Genomic DNA, 25556 nt, shown 5'->3' with positions numbered 1-25556 from the left:
ATTACTACATGAATGGAAAGCTGGAATGCTAGTAAAACCTACAGGCTGGAACAGATGGGTTTGTGTATTTGCCCATTCAGACATGTGGGGTTGAGTTAGTCTTGATGATTTAGTAGATGCAATGTCAAACTCTACCTGGCTGTGTTTTGAAGGTATATCTTCTTTATGTATGGTCTGCACAACAGCCTACTGTTGATTTGTAATCATGTGTGTCATGGTCAAAATATTCTGGTACTGCAAAACACCTTGTCCCTTATCTTAGAGGAGCCGTTCCAGCTGCCCTGTTTTGGTCATGTTGAAAACTACTCCTCTGCCCTCAGTTTCTGGCTCTAGAGGACTGAAAGTGCCAGTAACTGAGAACTGTTTGTCTTAAGGAAGGTGTGGTGCGGGAGGGTTAGGTAATAAAGACACTAAAACATAGGTAGCTGAAGTTTCTGAACCAGAAGATCTATAAATACAAGCACTTCTTACAATAAACATCCTTAAAACTGCAGGTCGAGTTACTAGCAAAGGAAGTAAACCTTACACCCCCATTAAAAACCACCCCCACGCCCTGAAAACTACTGCTTGCTCTGATAAGGAAAGTCTGGTTTTGTGGTGGTTGTTTTTTGGTTGTTTTCGTTTGGTGGTTTTGGTTTTTTTTTTTTTTTTTTAGTTTCAGGTTATAGCAGAACCTGTTCCAGAAAATCCGTATGTGCTAATCTATTTTGTACCTTTGAACTTTTTTTTTCTCAAACAATTTTCTAAGAACTTGTTTGGCTTATGAAACTTAGACTTCAACAGGGCCTTCAACTGAAATTTGTGCTATAATTTACATGTTTTGTCAGTGTTTGTCACACAAATGAAGAAACTTCTGATCCTAGAACTAGGTGAAGTTGTCTGCCTGTGTTTGCCCAGCCCTGGATTATACCCGCTTTGAGTTAAACCATTCCCCCGAGACTGCTGGTCTGTCTCACAGCTCCTGGGTAGTCACTTTTGGTGTGCTTTGCTAGTGTAAAGTGCTTTTGATGGCTTCCTGTTCTGCCAGTTTTATGCCAAATGGCTTTCTACAGCACCTCCTGGCTGGTGGCCAAGCATGTGGTGCCCTTTCCCCTGTTACACTGCAGCTGCCAACCACACAGACGAGGACGGCTTCCAAGGCTGTTTGAGGGGGAGGTGGGGTGGGCTGTCCTGCAGCCCTGCAGAGGTCTGATGGGTTTGTAGACCTTTTCAAGCTTACAGCTGGAGAGGGCTGGGTGTTGGGAATCTTTTGGGGATGGAGGTGAGATTCTTTTTTTGGTTTGCATATCTTCGTTTGGAGGGAGGACTTTCAGGAGAGACCCCTGTGGAAAGGGAGCAAGCTTGTGACGTCTGCATTACTGGCCCAGCTGCTCAGACTGGGCAGCAGCAGAGCTTGTCAGCTTGGGGTGGGAACTATGAGTCAGAAGATGTATTCTCTCTGTTGTTTCCTGAAAGACAAATACATTTAATGTCAGTTTGGAGGGGTCGAAAATTTTAGACATAGAATGGCTTCAGAAAGGATTTGTTGCTCTAAGCTGTGGTCCCTTCGTGTAAGCATCAGCTGCCTGTCGTTACAGTGTGCTGTAGCATTATGTTCTGCCACATCAGCAAGAAAAAAAAATAATTATCAAAAGAACTATATGTGAAGGAGCAATTACCAGTACTCACAAACAGTTCCTCAGAATTTATTCTTTGAACAACTAAGGATGCCGTACAAATTAGTCCATCCCATAATACTGTCCTGCTTGAATTTGTAAGGTGTGTGTGGGAGGAGGAAAATACCCTGTTTTTTCTAGTCTATGCCCTTGAAGTATCCATGACCGTAATACTGTAGATATGACTCTTCTGCATAGCAAACTGGTTACTCATAGCTACAGTGTTGTAGAGATGACTCTTCTGCATATCAGATGAGTTTTAAAAAGCCATCATAAACCAAAAGGTTAGTGAAATATTGATCATCAGTAACAAACCTCCTCATTCTTCATGACAGGGTATTATCATAACAATTCCAGTGTAATAAAAAGGAGCTGTATATGTGCCGATTTCTTTTTAAACAGTTCAATATTGTGAAGCCAGTATATTAAGCCAAGATGAACTCTAAATATAGATTGAAAGAGGCAGTCTGTTTCATAGCTGCCTTCATGCGTCCTGCAAGAGTTGACAGGTTCCTATGGGTCTAAAAGTAGAGAGAGGAACAGCAGAACAAGATTTCTCCGGGTGATTTTCACTGGCTGATTTCTTCCATACCGGCACATTACCTGAACATAGTTTTGTTGTAAGTAACATTTCATTGTCCCAGTTTTTAATTCCTTTTAGACTTGATTTCCTTTTTCCTGTGAAGAATTTTTAGTGTGTTCTCATTCTAAGTTCTAGTTTTACCATGAAAGCTTAAGAAGAAATTTAAAAGTTGAGTGGGGAAAAATTACTTTAAGCAAGGTTAAAGTACAAGATAGAGCAAGTTCAAAACCCCCAATGTTAAGATTAGTTTGTTGGGACAATAATCAATGACTGCTTTTTGGCCGGTGACACTGATGTCTGTATCCTCTCTGCTTTGTTTGGCATGTCAGTGGAATCAAACAAATGTAATATAGCCGTTGTTGAATTAACGGTGGTTATCTTCGTTGCAGTTACATGCACAGTGGGGAAATCGTTTTAAATAATTAATGATGACTGCAGAAACATATCATTTATAATATTAATGAACCAAAGGTACTCACATTTATTACAGCTCAAGTTGTTAAGAATAGCCTTCCCTGAAGTTTCACGGAGGTACTAATCAAAATACCCAAGAGAAACTACTGCTATTAGGAAGCTAAAAATAACCAAAAGCCTCTGTGCATGAGGCGGTAACTTCTAGCGCGCCGTTGTTGAAACGCAGGGCTCTGTCATGATTGTGGCTGACCGCAATGTGCTTGTGTGGAGAGAGCAGAGCGGCGCTGGTGGGGATGCAGCTGGCAGATGTGCTGCTGGCACCACGGGCATGCTATAGGGGAAGGGCAGTGGACACAGCCGTCCGTCCTGACATTATTGCTGCACGCCTAAAAATCATACACTAGGTAAGCATAACCACGACTATGCCAGCTGTTCTACCTTATCTTTGTACCTTGCAGCAACAATTCTGAACAGAGGAAAAAATAAGCTGTAATCTTTCCTTATACCCTATTAAACTGTACATGTAGGCCTGTCAACCTCCACTACCAGGAAAACGAGCCCCATTGTCAGGAGCAATTTAAGCACTTGGTCTTCAAACTTACTGAGGCTCAGTGAGTGTTTATTTGGCTGTGTGCTCAAATTTGGGGGAATTATGACAATCTTCTGCATTTGGTTTGATGAGGGAAGGAGTGGGTCTTTTCTGTAAACACTCAGGGCTATATTCCTCAGACTTTAGGTTTTTAATTTATGTGCTATGTTAGGAATCTGGCCACACTGCGTTCTCTGTTACTTGGAGAGGGAAGGAGGGCTCAGAGGCACATCAAGAGTGCTGTTCAAGCCATCGAGGATGCAGAAACCACCCTTAGGTGCTTAACACCCTCCATCAACAGGAGATTTGCATCCCACGAAGTGCTGAGTTACGTTTGGCAGGTAAAACTGAACTTTGATAAAGGACAAAATGGGTAAGATGTATTCAACTCCAAGTCTCAACTAGTCTCTGTGAGCTCCCTCCTCACATTCACTAGCAAGGGAAAGGTACATTTAGACTGTGAATGTAAGGTCAAAAAGATTTATCTTAGAATAAAAGGAATACTACCTGGATGTACGTATATTTCTTCAATAATTACAGAGGGAGTTTTCAGTGAGCAGTGTAGCTGAAGATGCCTAGTTAGATCATCTGCATGTCCTTATGGCTAGAACTGTATTTTGTTTCTAGAAGATGTTTTCGGAGTCAGGCAGGGTAGCATAAAGAAAACCAAGACTGTTAAGAAATAATATGCAATTCATAGAGGAGCCTGCTTAGGTATTGCTTCTTTTCTATATATAATCTTCCTTCCTAACTGTATTTACACAAATAATCATTCAATAGTTCATGCACCCAGACTCTGCAGAGAAGCTGTTTTTGCTGACTGAGCCCCATCCAGTACTTTTTTCAAAGGAAGAAGTATTAGTCTGAAGAAAAGACTTTGTCATCAGCTTTAATTTGTCCAGAACTAGCATCTATGTGGAGTAGAACCACATCAGAAGACTGTTTTTTGCTCCATTTTTCACAAATAATAACTTCACAGTGGTATTTTAAGATGTATAAGCAGACCCATATTCTTACCACTTATCTCCTACATCTGTACCTGCTTTCTCTGTCTTATCTCTGAATTATTTGATGCTGAAAGCAGAGGACCTGAGTGCCATCCTTCCTGGCAGTGCCAGTGAAGGTTTGGCTGTCACTGTGATCAGGATATCACCCTACATCTTACCAAGTATGCACCAAACCAGAAGGGTTATACAACTAAATAACTAACATTCACATCAATGCTGGAGCCAGTCAAACAGATTTTTCCCATTCTCCACACACCTACATATGCATACACAATGTAGAAATGAAATCTTGTACTCATCAAAGATCTCCAAAAATAAACAAGTGCTATGTGCTGAGCTGCCCTTGCCTTCAAGGGCTAATAAGTGTGCTGTCCTTTAAATGCCTGTATTTTAAGGGCTGTTAAGGCTGCTCAGCATTTCCTTAGAACAGGAAGCCAACTGTTAGCAGTTATTTCCCATATACATGTTTTAATTTACCTTTTTAATTATTATTTATTTTAGATACAATGGAGAGGCCTTCCTTGGAAATTAACCTGCCTGATGCTCATGAAGAAGGAAAACTTTATGTAGTTGATTCCTTAAACAACCTAAACAAACTAAATGTTTGTCCAGATGGGTCCCAACATGTGCCAGGTATGTATGATAGCTGATGCTCTGTGGGTTTCTATACATAGATTAGGCCATCAAAAAAGAATTATGTATAACATTTGAAAAGGCTGCCCATATTGTGTATCACTGATGTCAACAGCCCAATAGGTCAATATATGTATGTGTAAAGCTCTGTAATGAAAAATATAAGAAAAAGTTTGAAAATGGCATAATTTAGACAGATCAGCTTAATAGTTTAGCTGCTCCTGCTGAGTATTTCAGTAATTAGGTTCTTAAAAATCCTTGCATTTGGCTAGGGATTCACTGTCAAGCCTGAGCTTATCTTCAATTTCCATTGGGATTCATGAGGTGATTCCATGCAGGATAATGTCTCTAATAATGCTCAATATACACCTACTACATAAATAGCACCGTAACTCTTCACAAGCACTAAAATTCACATGCAGTAATAGAAACACCAGAGAATTTATATTCATTCTTTTAAGACACATCTCCTAAGGACTCAAACCAGTTATCTGAAATGTCCCATGAGACTTTTAAGCATTTTAATTCACAGACTCTCTTTACTTGCAACTTCAGATATGGGCTCTCACACTTCTACTGGTTTTATATGGCTTTTATCTTTGATTTCTCATGGCAACCAAAAATATTTTCACGCAGTGACAGCTACAGCATATTTGCATTCTTTGTGACCTGAAAACATTTTAGCACCTGGAGTTCTTCAGCAGCATTCCACATAACAATATTTGAATCTGCTTTTATTTCCCTTACTGTAAGGGCAAATTTGACTGAGAAAAACTATAGAACAACAGCTACGTTTAAATGAGTTTCAGATGGCCACAATTTGATCATTCTACTTCTACTTATAGGACTTACATGTCTTTCCATTACTTCTGTTTTTGAGTCCTCTAACTTTTTCTAATGCAACTAACTAGAGTGGTGCTGGTTTCTGTATTTAACACAAAGATGATAGACATAAGCTACTTAACTTTCATATGTAGATCATCTTGGTATTGTCACTTCTGGGATAAATCAGTTTTAATGTCAAAGAAACCCTTTGCAGTGTGACTGTCTTGCTTTCTCTTGTAATTTTTATCAGACAGTATTGTTTACTTTCCAGGTAAATATAGAGGGTTCTGTGGAATCATATATTGTTCTGTGGAATAATCATGGGCATGCTTTTCCTCACACTTCAGCAGTAAATGAAGGTAGCCTAATACATACTTTATGCATCAACTTGTAAAGTGCTTTGGCTCCTTCTAGGTTTATTCTTTTTAACATACTTTTTAGAAAAAAAAAAACACTTGGGAGATTTTGTGGATATATTACCCCATCAGTTAAATACATGAAAAAAATTTTTTCGCAGTCCTTAGCTGCCTTATTCAGCAGCATAAAATTCCCTTGCCAGAAAATCAGTGAAATCTGTGGGGTATTTTTCAGTTTCTGATAAATACTAAAATATTGTGAACAATCTATTTTTAGTATAGCAGATGCCCAATCTGGTTTAAAACCAGGGTTTCAGGAGTGTTGCAGTAGACAGCAATCCTTTTGTTCAGTAGCTTAATGTGACCTGGCATAATCACACTAGCAATCATGTTAAAATGTATATACCTTTTGATTGCCTTGGTAGCAGACATGCAGTAATTTCTTTTATGTTTTAGATCAGAAAATGGTCCCGCTGTTTGCAGTTTGGCAAGAATGTGTGCTCACTGATTCCTCACAACACCACAGTCTGGCATATTCAGCCAGCTGAAATAGTAAGAAGCATTCATGATGCAGAGCAAGCACAAACCACTTTTGAGACCTCTACTGATAGCTTAGTATGCTTGAGAGACGGCAGTAGCAGGCCCTCCCCATCCTTATTACTCTGATTGGGAATCAGTATTGATGCAGGCACTTAGAATATGATGCATTTGTTATGAATGCTAAGGGGATAAAAATAAAAACCCAAACCCCAAATATTAAAAGATTTCAACTTACCCGCAGGCAGGAGCTTGCTAAACGCAATAAAGAAAAGCTGAGACATTCCCAGAGATCTCCTACTAGTTCAGTGAATTGCTCAGCCCCAGATTGGCTCATTATTAAATGCTGTAATGGCATATGCTGCCTTCCCTCAGCTTTATCACTGCAGGCTCAGTTTCAAAGACCTCTGAGATTTCTACCAGCTAAACCAAGAACATGATCTAGAAGTATATTTTTCACAGATGCACATGCAACTCTTCCTTTCAGAATGGCAAGCCAGCAATTACAGGAGAAGAAATTGCAGTAATTTGCCTGTAATTTTAGGATGTATGAGACTGACACCAACATGAAATTACATTAGCTCCCTGGTCCCCCAAAAACATAAAATAAAGCCAAACCTTAGTAAGTAGTTATAGTAGTGCACAAAACTTGGCATTAAACAAATCTGGCTCAACTATAAATTTCTTTTATGTTCACATGAATTTCCTCACGGTGTTCATTTGACTTTGCCTGTTATCTTTAGGGCTTATTGCCACCTCTCATTTGATTGCAACTCTTTCTATGAAACTACTGACTTTCCCGATATGCAACAAATTCTTCAAAAAGCAATAAACTGGCTTGCTGTGCTGATTCAAAGGCAGCATAGCAACTACTTGTCCTTTTCTCCCCCTCATTTTTCATGTGCTTGAAGGACAACATATGTAGTCCATGTGAGAATCTGTTCCGTTTTTGACAGTTTGGAAGGATATGTACCTCATTCTTTATTGGAATTAAACCAACAGAACTTGAAGAAGAATAAAAATATTGAAGCCATTTGTTTTAAGATAAGAAGTCAAGACTTACATGCATACTATCCAGCATCAGGAGCTTAAATGAGATGCTTGATTTGGGAAATTAATCATCCCAGGGATACTCTCTGGTCAAACAGAAAAAGAAGCAGATCTAGAGGATGAACGAGTAGGATGAATCTGTACCTAGGTTTTCAGTATTAATTATTCTCTCTTCTCTTTTGAAAAGTTTGAGTCCATTCAGGCCCTTAGAAAGCCTTTTCATGAAAACTTCATTGCAACTTTGTATATGTAAAACTGAGCTGTAAAACAGGTCAACTTCAAGAAAACAGTGTATTTCAACAACAGAAATATTTTTGTTGAATCCAACATCTATAGCAGATGTATTTGGTTTTATACTTCCAAATTCAAGCTGATCTCATAAAGTTGGTTTCTTCCCTTCTCATGCAGTATCACAGGAAATAAAATCTGTTGGCCAAAATGACAATGTATTCTGCATCGTGTCATGAAGTCAGAAGTATTTTGTCATGTTTATCCTAACCAACCTTAACAAACTTTGTCACCAAATGATTTGTCATCTCATAACAGATGAGGAAGAGAACACTGGTGGTACTGGAGAAAACATGGCAGGGAGCAACATAAGAAACCAGTGTCTGTTCTTCATCGTCTTCATTCTTTCTCTGATCGTCAGTTTGGCACTTGTTTCATTCGTAATATTCTTAATAAGTAAGTAAACCAAAGAGTGCTTCATAACAATGTAGGGCCAATTGGAAGAAGAACTTTGCTGAAATGCATCATGCTGCCCTATAGCATGCTACTGCTGAAATTGCATGGTCAAAGGCTTTGGCTGGTTATGGACAGTGGGTGTTGGTCCTGGGTGCAAAATCACAGGCCTCTACTCTCTGAGCTAAAAGGCACAATTTTGTTCTTACTGCAAAGATTTTATAAGGTTCAACAGCTGTAAAGAATTTTGCTCGGCAGGATTATACTGTGTATAATATTGCTAAAAATGCTGAGTGGAAATTAAATTAAATTTAAACATGACTGTATGGCAGTGAGATACTTTGAAAACATGCTTTCCATTCCTTTCCAGATAGAACTCACTACTGGTGTCATTCCACTGAAAATGGAATTACAGCCAGGCTAACACTTAAATCAGGCTACCCGAAAAAAGACCTGAAGGTTGCCAGCTATGTACTGACTGGAAATTGGTTTGGAACTAAGAATATCTCAGACATAAGAAAGAAAAAAATTAGAAAGATATACCACAATTGGCACATAGCATTGAGCCTGTAGACATAATTATTGTTCTGCTTTGGCTGGACTTGTGGGGTTGGCTTGGCTAAACATGTGGCTACAGGTGACCTTGGTTTACGGAGTCCTTGTGAACTTGGGGTTTTCTGGGCTAATGGTATTGAGCAGAGTATGAGGTGCATTATTTTAACTTAAAAGTCCTTTTTTAATTAATTGAGATCCATGCAAAATCAAGATTTCTTTTATCCTATAGTAGGGAATTTGCTGGAGCATAGGAAAAATCCTCATTTTCCTTTATGAACAGGAAATCCTAGCTCTTGACTGAATTTGCTCACAAGCGCTCAGAGAATAGAATATCAGACACGTAAAGAGCACAAAGGAAATTTTAAAGTGGAATGATGGTAAAACCCTAATTAAAATACCTCATACTTGAATTCCAGATTTATTTAACAGGTTGCTGCTAAAACTAGAAAAAAAGAGTATTTTTTTCTGGTACAGAAAAATGAGTAATGTGCCCCTCTAGTAGAAAAATGTTAAAGTGATAGTGAAAAGTCTACTTACAGGGATTAAAGGAATTTGCTTGGGCCCGGGTTGGTGGCAGCCTGTGGTCTTTGAAACTGATTTCCAGCAGTGTTTCAGATGATGTCACAATTCAAAGAGACAGAGTCTTTTAACACTGGCACCATTGGACTTAGGCTTCAAAACCCATAGGTAAATTTTGTTAACTTCAGAAGGCCAAAATAAAAATAGCTCCAGTGTCCATGATGGATACTGCATATTGCTCCAGAGGAAACTGGCCTCCAAATGCCAATATTTGCAAGAATTTTCCTTTAATCTAAATGCTTTAGGGATTCCAGTGATGTGACTGTAGTCTACTGTGTGTTTAAGTAATTGTACTTTTAGAAAAATACAGATGCATACTGCCCACAAATAGTATCTTGGAGCCCCTAAATAAAACATTTTCCTGTGGACACTACTGGAATGATACACTCCTGAAGACTGCAAAATTTGTCTGAGCTGTATTTGTTTTTATTACACTGCACTAAACTGAATAAAACAGAAAATAAGCAATTAAAGAAAGTAGTGATCAGGTAACTCCACCAGATGCATAACTTCTCATGAGGTTCTGCAGTTGGTTTCCTCTTCAATATTTTTACTTGTCATATTTCCCTACAAACTCCCAGAGGAATGCAAGAGAGGGTAGTGATGCTCTTGACTTAAATACTGCCAATTTAATGTGGTACATTTTCCTTTTCAAGTTCAAACTAGGAACAAGATGGACCAAATATCAAGCAGACTAATATCTGAAAAGAAGAACATAGAAGAGCTTAAGAAAATGAACAAGATGATATTAAAGCATCTAAATCAATCACGAATTAAGGAAAAGGGGAGATATCTCTTCACACAGTCTCCTGATCTTCATGATTACCTCTTTACCCATGCTGAGCTGAAAGTCCCTGGAGAATAGATCGCTGGAATTAAATTCAGCATATTTATGTACTCAGATGGCACACAGGTTACTTAAACATTCTGATATGGCCACAGGAGCACTGGAAAACCCAGCTGAATTAAAAGTATTAGAAAATAGATTTTATCCTGTTTCGTGTGCATATAGAATTTTAAAACTATGCCCATACGATTTACGATGATGCATTGTCAACAATTTTTAGGCAAGAGTTCCAGGTTCTCTGTGCACTGTAAATTGCAGGGCTAAGGGCTCAGTTTTAGTTTAAACGAGGGGTCCTCAAACTATGGCCTGCGGGCCGGGTACGGCCCCCCAGGGTCCTCAATCCGGCCCCCGGTATTTACAGACACACACCCGCCGGGGGCTGGGGGGAAACCAAGCAGCCGCAGGTGACTGCCTGCCACTGCATCCGCGCGCCGGCCCCCTGGTTAAAAAGTTTGAGGAGCCCTGCTCTAAATGTAAGTAAATGATCACAGAAAACAGTGATTTCAATTCCCATGATTCCAGCCTGACCTTGTGCACTTAGTCATTCTCCTGTTTCTTTGGAACAAGTTTTGTGTTTGCTTCTGTATTATTTGTATTTAAGGATAACTTCAGATTTCGTAACTTATAAATAAATCCAGTTCTGCCATGGAGTTTGGTGGTTTTCCAAATAGATTGACTTACTACTCCTGTTGTGAAAAAAGAAACTTGAATAAAAACAAATCCTTTCATAACATGCTATATTCAGCCCAAATTTGGATTGACTGAAAGCTGGGTGCCATATTGTCTTACATGGGAAATGGGTTTAGAGAACTCAGTCAGGAAATACCCATCTCATAGCAATGCTGGTACACTGCTGGCAGTTTCGGGGTGAAGGCCAAGTGGTGTGGGGAAAATACTACATGTTCTTCTAGTCTTCCCTGTAGTTGCTGCTGGCCACTATTGGAGAAGGTCCAGGTGAAATCTGGTCTGAATCTTCACGTTTTTAAAATGGAGCAGTACCTCACAGCATGAAAGCAGGAGTCGACGCTTTCTCACTCTGACTTTACACACTTGTGGACTTGTGGAGACCAACACTCAAAAGTGTGATTACAAAAAGGACTGCTGAGTAGCTTTGTCATTTTAGTATTCAGAACCTTCTACTGGTACATACATTAAGAAGCCACCTCCAATATAAATACAGTGATTACTCCTATCACAGCAGTGCAAAGGCAGCTGACACTGTGGAGTATGTCCAACATCTTGTCTTACTTTGAGTTTTCTTTCTCATCCAATGCTTTCTTATCTCTTCGGGACAATTTTGCAAAAAAAAAGTCATCAAAGCCAACAACTTGCATTGTAGTCTCCTTTTCCAGAATGAATAATAGTCCTTTCTGTGATGACTACTTCATTGTCTATAACAGAGTGAAGAACTAGGTCCAAGAATCTTTCTTGGTATCACTCTACTAGGATTTGCCTGCCAATTCTAACCCTGCTATTGTAGTGTTTTGCTTTACACCTATGTTTTACATCATCTTCTTTCTATTTCTTGATTTTTCTTTTCCTAATGTGTTACTGTCATTCACATGAAAGCAGTCAGGTTTGGTCTTCAAGAGTTTATTACTCCTGCTGTTAGTTCCCAGCTGCAGCTGTAATTACCTCCTCTGAACATCACAGGTAGTTGTTACAAAGATTACTTTAATATAGCTAACTGAGAATGACAGAAGTAAGTGTAGGTATAAATTGTTAAGGGAAAAGAAGTGGAAGCCCAACCCAAACATCTTTCTGTAAATGCCATTAAATGATGAAAGAAAAAGTATCGTAAGACTTGCATTGTTTCTCTGGTTTTCTCCAAGCTGTCATCTGCTCTTTAGTGACAGTATTAAGTTCTCATCTCTCCCACTCATCTTGTAGTTACTGTAACTGCTTTCAAGCTCCTGTCTTGCACTGACACACATCCATACTTGTTAGCCAGGGAGCAGCAACTCTTGTATTTTGTACTTGGTGCATCTTGTGGATTTGTCACATCCCTCATTGCAACTGCAGCTATTAGAACACGTCTGTGTTCTTGTTAACCCAAAACCACCAGACTGTATCTATGTGGAACTACACATGGAGAGACTATACAGTAATAGAGGGTCAGCTACTGTGCGCATTTGTTTGCCTTCCTTGGGGTCATGTTACCATGAGAACATCAGCCTGTGCTCAGTCTTCTGCTCCTCTAGAAGGAAACAGAGCCCAATATTTACAAGCTGCACCTAAGAACTGAGGACAACACATTCTTTATGGAGGCCTGTCTATGAACCACTCAGAGGTTAGGTAAATCCAGACAGTGGGCATCTTCAGCAGAAAATGATGCACAGGCAGTAAAGAGGGATTTTGGGAGGCAATCAGATCCATCCCTTTGCCTGACAGCAGCATCAGATTTACTTACACTACTCCTGACAGATGCTTGTCCATTCGTATTGTAAAGTATTGAAATGATGGAGCTTCCACAAGTCTCCTTTTCTAGTACTTAACTAGCCACATGGTTATTTTTTTGCCCAAACTCTAACTAAAATTTTTCTTGCTGAAATTTAAGCCCATTATTACCTATCTATTGCATGTGAATATGAAAATTAGTTACCTTCCAATTTTTCAGTTATTTTATATTAGACTAACCCTGCAAGGCAATTTTACTCTCAAGAAAACTTTTTTACCCACTGAGATACTTGGAATTTTAATACAACATTTATTCTTAAACTCTAGTAATGAATTCAGTTCATGTGTTTTGTTCACTGCTAACAATACAAAGTTAAACATGTGTAAAAAACCAGTAATGATGTGCGTACTCTGAAACTGGGAAAAGAGAAGAGAAAATTCCAGGAGTGGCAAAAGGATTGTCACAAGTTTTGTTAGACCACGTGCTCTTGAAGGTAATGTGCTGTGTGCTGCACACAATCCAAACTGTTCAGAATGCTAAATGCAGTGTCAAGGTATTTGCAAACCGAGCAGAGTGGAATAATGTGGAACAAAGCAAAAGGAATACTGTCAGAACTAGAATTATCTGAAGAACAAAATCCCATTTCATGAGGTTTTGGTTGTTGAAGATCAAATATTTATTTTCATTCTACCGAAGCATAAACTTGTAAAATTACACAAAATTGCCTGGAGATATGCATTTTCAGATCCAAAATTCCAAATTTTCTCATTCATTTCACCCTGTCTGACAAGTTTCTGCTGCTCTGAGATTCAGAACCTACCCCACTGGAAACGGCAGCAAAGCAATGTGCTCCACAAAAGCTTTAGTGTTTTGAAAATGTTTATTTTGACAAACAAAATTGCATCCAGTTCTAATTAGAAATCTGATTAAGCAATACCTAGATAAAACAAATGCCTAATAGCAACTAAATAATTGGATTTACGTTTGGACTAGTAACTGAAAATCTTCTGTCCTATATTCTTAACTTGATCTTCTTATATGTTGCTAGTGTAATTTATCTTGGAAGACACTGATGCATAATGGAAGTTGGATCAAAACCTTAGATCACATGCCAGTGCTACTGAAACTAAGGGAACTGTTTTCTTCAATTAAGAAAAAAAGCACATTCGGTCCATTACATGTTACTGTTCTTATTTTCCTGACAGGCTAACAAGGATACTGAGATTTAAAGAGAGGAACAGAGGGGCTGAATGTACTGCCACTTTCTGTGTGATACATAAGAAATAGCAACACTCTGGCCAAAAAGGTTAGTCTTATTTGAGAACCCGATCAATCTTAGAATTCAAGAAAAGGTTTTTATAGACTCCGTTTCCTGTCCTTTCTCTGGTTTCTGGGCCACACCAGCAATCAAAATGCTGTCCACGATTCACTGATGAGCCAGCAAACCCCCTGAATGGTAATGAGAACCTTCCAGTAGAAACAGTCACAGCACAGTGCTGCTGCTAATTTATCACTGTGAGGCAAACCGTGTTACACACAAGGGTGAAAGGACAATCTAAAAATCGATTGCCTGCCAATTTAAAAATCTATTAATAATTATGGCTTTGCTTTTCAAGTTCTGCACTGCCCATTTAATCTTAGTATCTTCTTCACCACATAACCGACTTTGGAGAACAGTGCTTGTCTGCAAGGTGACGTGAAATTTTGAAACTCAAAGACACCCTCTGCTCCTCAGCAAAAGCTCATGGCTAATTCATTAAGTTCCAATAATGCTTTCAGTTTTTTTTCTGAAAGGAACACTGAAACATTTTCTTCAGAAGACCTCTCCTTGAGTACTCAAAATCATATGGGTAGATGTGTAGATTTTTCAACAGAAGGTGTGACATGGATTCCGTTTCTTTTTGTGCATCATCAGTGACTGACACTGCATCCTGGAGCAAGCTTAAATAACTAGGTAACAGAGGAAAAGCTTGCTACCTGTAAACCATCAACAACAAACAGAATTTAATGATACTATGTTAAATAGAATTTCAAGTGTAGTGTTGTTTTAAAAAAACAGCGTCAACCAACCTACTGTGGAGTGGAAGGAAAGTTTTCTTACAGGTGCTTCTTGTAGATGCTTACCTGTAAGATTCAGTTCAGACTGCTGTGCCTGAGCTGCTACTTTGGGCTGAAGCGGCTCTTGGGTTGCACTTCTTGGCACGGATATAGTAACCGAATGGCTTTAAAAGAGCCCCCTGAGGTCCTGCCTAGCGGTCTGGGGCTGTTTTGAACTACGTTCAGCTTCACACAAATCTGTGCGGCGGGAGGAACCCTGGCTACGGGCAGCAAGTGAGTCAGCTTGCTGAAGTGCACGGCAGTGAATGGAGCCTCGGAAACTGATTCAGCGCCTATAAATAAACCCCGGCTGACGCACTTAGGCCTCCTCCTCAAGGAACAGGGGTAAGAACATGACACCAAGCTAAACTGCTGAGCGAGGAAGCAGCCCCCTGAGTTTGAAAGCTGTGACTTGACGCTCCTCATGTTTCCGTGTCTTCCCCAGTAAGTCATCTGCAGCCTGAGCAGGTGCTTTAAGGCCGTAATGAAGCGCCGCGGCCGCGGGAAGCAGCAGCCCGGCTCGGTGTGGCCGCTCCCGGCGGGCCCGCTGGCACCGCCTCACCTCCCCGTGCCCGCGGCTGCGGCGCCCAGCAGGCCCCGGGGGCGGTCGGTGTTTTGCGGTGTCTGTACCAGAAAGATCTTCCCTTTATTTAGACTTGGTGGCCCGTGCAGCTGCGGGGACCCCGCTGGCAATTAAAAACCTGCCGCAGAAATCCAGAAGACGGCTGTTGGAAGGCGCAGCTCCGCCCTCAGCCGGGAGCCCGGCCCCGCTCTCGCCGGCGCCGCCGCCCCGCGCCCCGCCGGGAGAGCTCGGCCAACGCGGCCGAGGGAGACCCCTGGCGGCCGGCGGCGCCTGCTGCCCGGTGGGGCGGGCGGCCGCGCCTGGGGCCCGATGGGCACCGGAAGGGACAGGGGCGCTGGGGAGCTGTCCCGTGAGGCGGGGTGTCCCCGGTGGCGCGGCTGCGCCGGGGGAGCCCTGGGCACCGCCGTGGGAGGCGCGGTGCCGCCCGAAGGAGCGACGGCGGGCGCCTCCGCAGCCGAGTACGGCCAGCGCGGCCTGCGGCGCTCGCCATGGGCCGGCCGGGGGCTGGGGGCGCAGCGCCCGCAGCCGCAGGCGGTAGCGCAGAAGTGCGGGAGCGAAGGTACAGGAGGCGCTTCTGTGGGCTTAAGCCACAGGGGCACTGCTGCTCAGAGCCGCTGTCAGGAAGGTCTGGTTTTCTTCAATGGCTCTCTTTTTTCCTTCTTCGCCCCCGCGCCCCCCCCTCCACCCCCCTTCCTACGCCCCCCACCCCCGCCCCCCACCCCCACCCCCCGCCCAAGGGCAGCAGTGATGGCTTTCTAATGAGTTTTTATGCGCCTCTTGCTATTTTGATGGAAATCGTTAATTCATACGCTTGCCAGGCTTACATATGGAGAAAGAGCAAGGAGGTTTGGCGAACAGGCAGTTGATCAAAACTATTATCTTAAAGAGAGAAATAGGGTTGTACTGCTGTGAGTTTTCATTTTAGTATTTGCGATCCAGTCGCTGCTGACTCCATTATCCTAGGTCTGTGAAGCTACTCCGCTGTGTACTACAATAGTACACCCAGGGGCTCATGATCAAATCGAGTCTAAAAAGGAATTAAAACAGCACTAAGTCTTTTGAAATGTCCCTGAGCATTTCAGCGTTCCCCTGCACTGTAAACAGGGCAGCCTTTCAGGAGAACAGGGAAGGGCAGCCATCAAGGGGAAGCCTGCGCTCCTCTGCTGCCCCGGGGACGGAGGGAAGGAGCAGCAGGCAGGCGAGGCCCTGCTCCAGAGGGTGAGCATGGACGTGCTGGTGGTGGCTGGTGGGTCAGCCCCAGGAAATGTGCCTTTCAAATACCTGCTTTGCTGATGTGTGGGGCAGAGCTGCGGCAGGGACTGTCATAGCAGGACCCCCAGCCCAGCTTGGAGGTGGGGAATGGGTGTTTTGGGCCAGCAGAGCCTGGTGTGTGTGTCCCCAGGATTGGGTCTGTGGTGGCCCCAGCAGGCATGTGACATGTAGCCCTCCCTGGGGACAGGTAAGGCAGGAGCCAGGGTGCCCTGTGCTCGGCACGTAGCGTTTGCCAGGCCTGGTAGCTGGGGCAGTGTTTTCTCGGAGGCAGTTAACTTGGATCTCACAGTCTATTCAGCCTATTTTTTTCTTCCTTCCACATCTGTGATAAAATGACATTTTGCCAGTGATTAGAATGGCTATTCACACACTGATGGAGAGCATACTGTTAAGCCTATTAGACAATCATTGACATGGAGGCACACACTTAAATTACTATTTGACAAGGGTTAGACATGTGCATGGATCTGGGGGAGATGCTGGCCATCTTGAAAATTATTATAATGCAAGGGCCAATTTTATATGTGATCTATCCGCACATTTTGAGGTGGAGAATTTCTTATGCCATTTAAAGAACCCTTCCCAATACACTGCAGGGCTAGTAAAGATGAAGCCATTTCTTTCAATAAATGCCCTCTGTTATGCTTTATAGACCAACGTTTCCCTTTCCATAAGAATCTGGCATTTGTAGTTTGAATTTCTGTCATCCTACTGAAGTAGCTACATTAGCTGTCTCAATACTACATTATTATGCAATACCTGCCATCCCAAAGTAGCCAGCAAACCACCTCTTTCTGCTTTTGAAAGGAGAAGTTAGATACTCTGAAGCGAGCTGGGTCTACTCAGAATGGGTTGGAAGTCTCATCACTGAGAGACTGCAGTCTCCCCTGTATTCACATTTCTTCCTGGGGGACCTGTGGTCTTGGCTTTGTGCTCACAGGATAGCTGCAATCTGGCTCATTTCTCTGTTCTGAGTGATTGCAACCTGTTGCAGTTTAAGGTATTTCAAGACAAACTCTTGCTTGTCTCCTTAAAGCTGCCATTCTGGTATATAAGGAATTTTGACCAGGACTTACAGTCAATTTAGCTATGCATCTTGTCAGAACATGAAGCATCTTATTTGTAACAGACGTTGTCATGACTCTGTGCATCTTAGGACAGAGTCCTGTTTCCATTTAAAGGACTGCAGGCTCCACATTTTTGCAACCACAAAAGTATTACACAGGCTGATTGTAAGGGAAACACACCCCCTTCCCAAACAGTTGATATAAGTCTCCTGTCCTTTACTTAGGAATAACAATCACTAATACCATTACTTCGCTTGCAATAAACTATTTGGAAAACTTTCCATCCAGGTTCTCCTTGCCAGCTCCAGATGTTCTTGACAAGTAAAAAGCCTTTATGGAAGTTTCCAACAATTTGTGGTTTATAGCTTAGTTCTAGTTCTTTGTTAGGTATCTAAAAAAGCAATGGGATTTCTAATTTCTAATTAAATTGCCTCTTTGGGGGATTCTTTTATGAATACCAGAGACTGTACTTCTCACCTACTGTTAATTTCTTGCCAGCTATTCATGCACTGTTTTTTCTTGTTTCTTTTGCAAAAACATAAACTTCATATGAAAGTCCTAACTACTGATAGGTTTACTTGAAACCTTTGCTTTCTCAAATGTATTTTTTCCATGTAAACTGTACAACTTTAACAAGTGTCACTGAGAGCTACATTTAAACAGCCTGTAATTTGAGAATGATAGCCTTTACCTGGGAAATAAGCAACAGCTGAAATCTTCAGCATGCCACATGGCAGCTGAACAGCCTCTCGTTGAGCTACTGGACAAAGCCAGAGAAGGGACAAAAATACTACCATTGGCTTTTTTTTATCCTTGATTCACCAGATGTGCTCCAAAAGACTGAGCAGATTGGGTACTCTAGTAGAGAGAGATGTGCATACAGCTCATTTCTGAATCCTGGCAGACCTTAGATGTGAACTAGCTGTGTGTGATCAGCATTGCCAGGAAAGGGTTTTTAGACACTCAGGGAAATTTTTTTTCTGGAAAGATGTATTTGCATGCTTCCAGCGTTACATGGCAAATTAGATGGAGTTTTGAAGATCTCGATTTTGAGCACAGATGAATGAAATGGCCGTTAGCTGAAAATAAGGTGCTGGAAAAAAGCTGTATCCTGGTACTCAGTCCAAAGGATTAGGAAGACAACCAAACAGGAGATCTCTCAGGATGCCTGTGGCACTCAAATCCTAGTAACTGCTAAAGGTGTCATAAATCCTACACCTCCTAAAGGTAACTGTCATGATGATAGCTTTTTGTAAATCTACATCTTTGTCTTGGTTTCGGCTGGGATAGAGTTATTTTTCTTCTTAGTAGCTGGTGCAGTGCTGTGTTTTGGATTTGGTGTGAGAACAATATTGATGGCACACTGATGTTTTCCGTTGTTGCTGGGTGGTGTTTGTACTAGGCCAAGGACTTTTCAGTTTCTCAGGCCCTGCCAGCCAGAGGGCTGGAGGGGCACAGGGAAACTGGGAGGGGACACAGCCGGGACAGCTGACCTGAACTGTCCAAAGGGATAGTCCATAACATGCTGAGTATATAAACTGGGGAGGTTGGCCGAGGCCTGCTGATAGTTGCTCGGGGAGTGGCTGGGCATCAGTTAGCGAGTAACTGTGTTGTGCATCACTAGTTTTCTTTTCTCCCTTCCCTGTGGATTTCATTCCTCTCCCATTCTCCCTCCTTTTCATTATAACTGTTATTTTTATTATTGTTCTTTTGTGTTTATTTTATCTCAATTGTTAAACTGCTCTTATCGCAAACCTTGAGTTTTACATTCCTTTCCGATTCTCCTCATACTTAATTACCAGCTGGGGTTAAACCACAACAGCCTTAATCTCCATGAGCAGTATATCTCCAGGTGTGAAGTGGAGGTAGTAGCATTTTCCTGATTCAAAGAGGCATTATGAGGATAAGCTAAATACAGTAAGTCATCTAGCGATAAGAACCAGATAATGGCATATTTTTTTCCAGGGAAAACAACAGGGAAAAAAATCTATTGGGTTCAATGGGCACAGGATTTTTCAAAGAGTCATTATTCTACCTGGACAATGTGAAAGGAAGAGAGCTTAACCCTTTTGCTCTTATCTCTGGCAATTGCCATTCAAAGCTGGATCTGAAAAGTAGTTTCTTCTCTTCTGAGGCCAAAGGAGGGATCTTGCTCACTTTGGAACAGGTGGGAAGGGGGATTAGGTGTGCAAGGAGTAGAGAATTTCCTGGCAGAAATAAGAAATGGTGATAATGGCCCTGCTTACATTTGCCTTTTTAACCTTGCCCTTTCTGGAATTTTTCCCTTGACTTGGCATTTCAGTCTCAGCACTGAAAGCACAGAGTATGCTGGCACAGAACATTGCCTGAATAAGTATGGAGGATACTGGCATAGTTTGCACTGGGGTATGCACCTGAGTGGGGATCAGGGTTCCCTGTGAAGCAGATGAACTGCTGGGAAGCAGTGACATTCATTGGCAGCTCTTGCTCCATTTTTTAAACTTTTCAGTTTCCCTTTCCATTCCTATATATTGAGTCATATGTTTTGTGGAATATGTAACACCTGACACCTTCAAGGAGAGCTGTATACACCTGGGCACATTCACTAGTGCATAGAAAAAAGAAAATTACTTTGGTAATAAGTGCTGATAAAAAGGAGCTTGCAATGGGGAAGGTTTAAAACGCGCTAGAGCGAAATCTGAGCAGTTTTTCAGGAGACAAGACCAACTTTTTTCCACTAGGTGGTGGGAATCTGCCACCATCCAGAGCATAAACACTCAGCCCTGTCATCACCGTCATTGACAACCTGGACAATCAAAACACTCCCTAACACACAGGGCTACCCCACCGCCTCTCCTTCCTTGCCTATCCCTTCTGAAGAGTTTAGAGCCATCCATTGCAGCACTCTGGTTGTGCAAGTCATCCCACCACGTTTCCATGATGGCAACTGTGTCATAATTTTCTTGCTGAGCAATGGCTTCCAGCTCCTGCCGTTTGTTGCCCATGCTGTGTGCATTGGTGTAGATGCGCTTCAGTTGGGCTGTTGATCCCACCACCTTTTTTGGGGGAAACGGGATGTAAACTTCTGTGCCCCAGTCACCGGCACTGCCCTAAGGGTTTCTTTTATGCATGTGGGGGGATTGGGCACTGCTGCTGCTGGCCCTGCCCAGGTCCCATCATGTGCTGTGGTGTAAGCTATGTGCTCCTGGAGGCTGTCTCGGTTTCTGCACAGGTTCCCCCAGCTGAGGATCCCCCTGTGCGCATGGTGCCTAGTGGATTATGAAATTAAGCTGTACTGTGTAGTTAATGTGGCTGGGTACTTTCAGGAGAATTTTGAAAAAGATATTAACAACCAAGGGGAAAACAAAACAGAAAACATGTTAGCACCTTTCTAGAGAATGGCCATGAACTGCAGCACTGGTAGCGGTAACCAGAAGAGGGCCTGTTCAATTCTGTTTACTTTAAGAGGCTTTCTCACTATCTGTCCTTTCTCTGGATAAAGTGATTGTGCCAGGAAGCCCGGTTACACTTACCTCCAGCCTGACTGTCAAAAAATAACGGAGCATACAGTGGTTATTCTGAAACTAGTGTAAAATACTGTTCCGTGAATTAGCCATTCATGTACTTGGGTGACTACTGAAGTTGGTGTACTTTTTCTGGGTTTTTTTGAGATGAATATTTGGTTGCTGCTCAACTGAAATCTAAGCAAACAGGTATGCTGGCTACATATACATTACGATGGGAAGACCAGATCAGAACTGAAATGCAGTGCTACAGCAATGAATGACAGAAAATCTTAAGTTAGCTGGCAATACTTAGATAGAGCCACAATTAGTTTACTTTGCTCCTATTAAGTAAAATTTTTGTTCTTTTTCCTGGGTGTTTTTTACGGACTGCTGAAAACTACAGCAGTGGAAATGTTAATAAAGGAGGCAGTTATTCCCTTTTGCTTTGATTTCTGGAGTGTCATTCAAAAAGTTAAGTTGTTTGAAGAAGACAGCCTCTTTTTTTTTTTTTTTTCCCCTGCTTAAATATAAGCAGTAGAAGCTCTGCATTCCACAGATACTCTGTAGTAAGTTCCAGAAATCCATTATTCATTAAATGTTACACCTAATTTTAGGTCTTTCATTTTGCAATGTTATCCTTCACCCTCAAAAATGTAGTATCACTTACATAAAAGTTAATTTAGAGGCTTTTGTTACACAGAATCACATCAGCAATCCAAACCATTTCTTCTCTGTGCAGAGACTTCCAGCCAGGAAAATATTATTAAAATGCAGAAGTTACAGTACTTCTCAACTTTATTTGCTATTTAATGGTCCTGGTAAAGTACCACTTCATTTGCAAATGCTTCCCATCATAAAAATGGAATATATCAATACTAAATTGTCTTGACTCAGCTAGCTTGGGTACACCTGCAGCAACATTATCTCAGATTGTAGTGCTCACCCAAGACAGTAAGTAACACAGGGGCAAGCCTGTGCTGAGTGTTGTACTGTAACATACATTTCTGTGAGGACCTACACTAGTTAGTTTTAATTTAGGGTTCAGACAGCTTTACGGATCATAGAATCATAGAACGGTTTGGGCTGGGAGGGACCTTAAAGATCACGAAGTTCCAACCCCCCTACCATGGGCAGGGACATCTTCCACTAGACCAGGTTGCTCAAAGCCCCATCCAGCCTGGCCTTGAACACTTCCAGGGATGGGGCATCCACAGCTTCTCTGGGCAACCTGTGCCAGTGCCTCGCCACCCTCACAGTAAAGAATTTCTTCCTTATATCTAACCTAAATCTACCCTCTTTTAGTTTAAAACCATTACCCCTTGTCCTATTGCTAAAGGCCCTACTAAAAGGTCTGTCCTCATCTTTCTTATAAGCCCCTTTTAGGTACTGTAAGGCTGCTATGAAGTCTCCCCAGAACCTTCTCTTCTCCAGGCTGAATCAGGCATTTGGCTGCAGAAGAGACAAGCTTCAGAGTCTATGGTACTAACTGCCACAGTGTGATTATAATCTCAGGGTTCAGGGCAAACTTAGTTCCAAGTTTACACCCAGACAGCCTACAGTTTCTTTTGTACATCAGTGAGCATATATGAAAGCATTTGCAAACTTTATGGTGTAACTTCTCTGTAAAGTCTAATGTAGGCTTACTCAGCACTTGAAGTAGCTTGAGTACAGCAGAAGACCACCAGGACAGTCAGTGGCTGGAGCAGTGTAAATGTGCGTGCTTGTTGTGTATTGGATGTGTGTTGTTTCTCACCCACTGAAAGAAAAATATTAGACCTTACATATCTTCCTTGTACTGTTACAACTGTTAAGTTTCCAACATCCCGTATTCACAGACCTTTGACTCCGTGACGCAGCTGTCCATGCTAGAGAAATGAGGGACCTTCAGCATCCCAAAGCATTCCAGCGTTGACTTCTCTGGAGTCTACCTCTTGCTTTGAAACAGTTCAAAATTTTAGCTAAGATAAAAACCCATGCATGAGCATCTCTGAACAACTTCTGTTTCAAACACTTATGTTTGAATCTTCGTGAACTTGTAAGAAACACCAGTCTCTCCTCTAATAAAATTACAGTGGGGAAATTTGCTGAAAAATTTGACTTATTTTGTTTTATTTCATGACATAAAAACAGAAAAATCCTTACGATAGAAGTCTGGCCTGACTTCCATATGAAGAGTATTTAGCTTACTCAGGCGCAATGGAGTGACTATCATGTCCCACCAGGAATTAATACAGCCAAAGCCTGTTCCAGGATGAGACATGAGTACCTAATTTCATTTACATGAGTTTTATCCTACTCCCAACTACTATGCTGAGGAAAATAGCACTGCTATATAGTTCAGATTCTGGGTTAACTTCAAAAGTAAGTCAAACTGAGTATAGAAGGACTATACATTGCTGTGGTATGAACTGTCTGTTGCATCTTTATTTTCCTGTGTTCAGTTATCTAATTCCTTTCTACACACTTTCATATCAAGATACAGTTCTGAATGTAAAAAGCTAAGTTTATGTCATTTTTTTCAGTTTGGTTGTGTCTTCCTATTTTTGGTGAGGTTATTTAGGACTATGAGTGCCCTTATAGCTCATGGCCAATCCAAGTTTGAAATTTGTTTCTTTCATTTCTACATTCATTTGTTCATTGTCTCATTCATTTTTCCACTGCAAAGATAGTGCCACCCGAAAAGTACAGACATTTGGTTAGCAATCTGTTTTTATAATCATTTAAAAGTTGTAAGCCCCAATGCCACTGGCTTTTCTGTCCAGTGCCTCCTGGGACACTGGTGACGCCTCCTTTCCTTGTTGCTTCGTGTAGTCTAGGTTAGATGGGGAAAACCTCTTTTGTACTTCATACTTTTGTGGAATTAACATTTTTGTGGATACAATTCTTTCTGATTTAACATCTATTACAAAATTGTGGCTGATTTCTTAGAGTTTTCCAATCCTGAAATTCTTGTGGAGCAGCAATGTATGTATGAGAGAGAGAGAGACAGCATGCATGTACTGGCATTGCATACTACAGGTGTGTATAAATAGAATTACTTAGCTCTAACCAAGACACACTAATTCTTTTATAGGAGGTATGCTGTGAAAAGTAGAAGCCCACAACTTGGGCTGCCCTCCAGCCCCCAAGGACACTTCTCATTCCATGGCTACATGCGTGACTTCAGTGGAACTAATGGCATTACAGCAGGAAAATATGGACTGATGTGAGAATGATTCGAGAATCATGATTACCATGTGCCTTTTAGCAAGGTAGGAATTTGTGTGTAGTTATAGACCAAATAATTCCACTATGGTTCATCTAAACATACTGGCAAAACGTTAATGAGAATAGTCATTTGGAAAAATCATGCAAGCATTCCATGGTCAGTATTTCTGCAGTGGTCCCCTGAAGCCCTCAGGTCATTTGCTTTAACTACTTTGGAGGCCATCTGGGAGCTGCTCCAAATCAGAAGACTGCAAAAACAGGGATTAAACTGGGGGGGGGGGGGGGGGGGGCGGGGCAGGGAAAGGTTTAGCGTAGAGAATTTGGTATCACTCCTGTTCAACATTTAAACATTTAGAAAATGGGTTTATACACAGCAAAGGACAAGTTGTTTTTGTTAATGACAAGGATATAATGCCAGAAGTAATTTATTGTTTGGTTTTCTGGTGGTTCATCTTAGATTGGAAGTCAGTGATAAAAATTTGGACCATGCTAAAACAGACTGTTGATAGAACCGGTATTTAGATTATAAATGCTCAGGAATTAGATAGTAGAATGTTGAATATTTATTGCTACTGCTGCTGGTGGCTGAATGCTTATTTTTCTTTTTGTGTGCCAGAACAAAAAAAAAGACAACTGTCTTCAAAGGATGCTCTTCTCCTGTGATTTATAACTCCAGGGATTAAAACTGCATGGAGATCATGGTCCCCAGGTGGATGGACTGATCTTCTGTAGAGGCATGTGACTGACTTTCTGCCGTTTTCACAGCATCATCTCCATAAGACTTGTGCATTGATCTTTTTACTTACATAGATCTTTTTTAAAATTTATGTATGCTATAAACAAGCAAAGACATTCCATGCAGTATGTTGGAATTGAAATGATTTTGCATCTTTATGCTTGTCAACACTGAATTGAGAATTATGGCTTGGCTAACTCGCATATTTGTTTTGTGGTGTTTTATTTGTATTCACTTGCCTTTTGAAGGCAAGGTTGGTCATCATGAATGGAAGCCTGCCTACTTCAAATTGAGAAGGGAGGGGAGAGGAGAGAGACACACGAACACACAGATGCGCACGCAGAGACACACTTAAGACACTGCGCTGGTGAGACCCACCATCGCCGCAGCAGATGTGCTG

General features: G+C 41.6%; 1 protein-coding gene across 2 annotated transcripts; it reads left to right on the top strand.

The window, feature by feature from the left end:
• The first annotated feature begins 114 nt into the window (after positions 1 to 114).
• On the top strand, positions 115 to 24464 carry LSMEM1 (leucine rich single-pass membrane protein 1). 2 transcript variants are annotated; one of them, XM_080394194.1, is made up of 5 exons: positions 115 to 869; positions 4750 to 4881; positions 8196 to 8333; positions 10121 to 15151; positions 24287 to 24464. In XM_080394194.1, the coding sequence occupies exons 1-4, from the start codon at positions 842 to 844 to the stop codon at positions 10327 to 10329; spliced, it is 507 nt and encodes a 168-aa protein (XP_080250320.1). In that variant the 5' UTR covers positions 115 to 841; the 3' UTR covers positions 10330 to 15151; positions 24287 to 24464. The 2 variants fall into 2 exon arrangements, with proteins under 2 accessions (XP_080250320.1, XP_080250321.1); XM_080394195.1 differs by lacking the exons at positions 10121 to 15151; positions 24287 to 24464 and adding an exon at positions 8701 to 10114.
• Positions 24465 to 25556: the final 1092 nt, after the last annotated feature.

Source organism: Falco punctatus (assembly GCF_963210335.1).
Source record: "Falco punctatus genome assembly, chromosome: 6".
Classification (NCBI taxonomy): domain Eukaryota; kingdom Metazoa; phylum Chordata; class Aves; order Falconiformes; family Falconidae; genus Falco; species Falco punctatus.
This window is presented reverse-complemented; position numbering and strand designations above follow the sequence as displayed.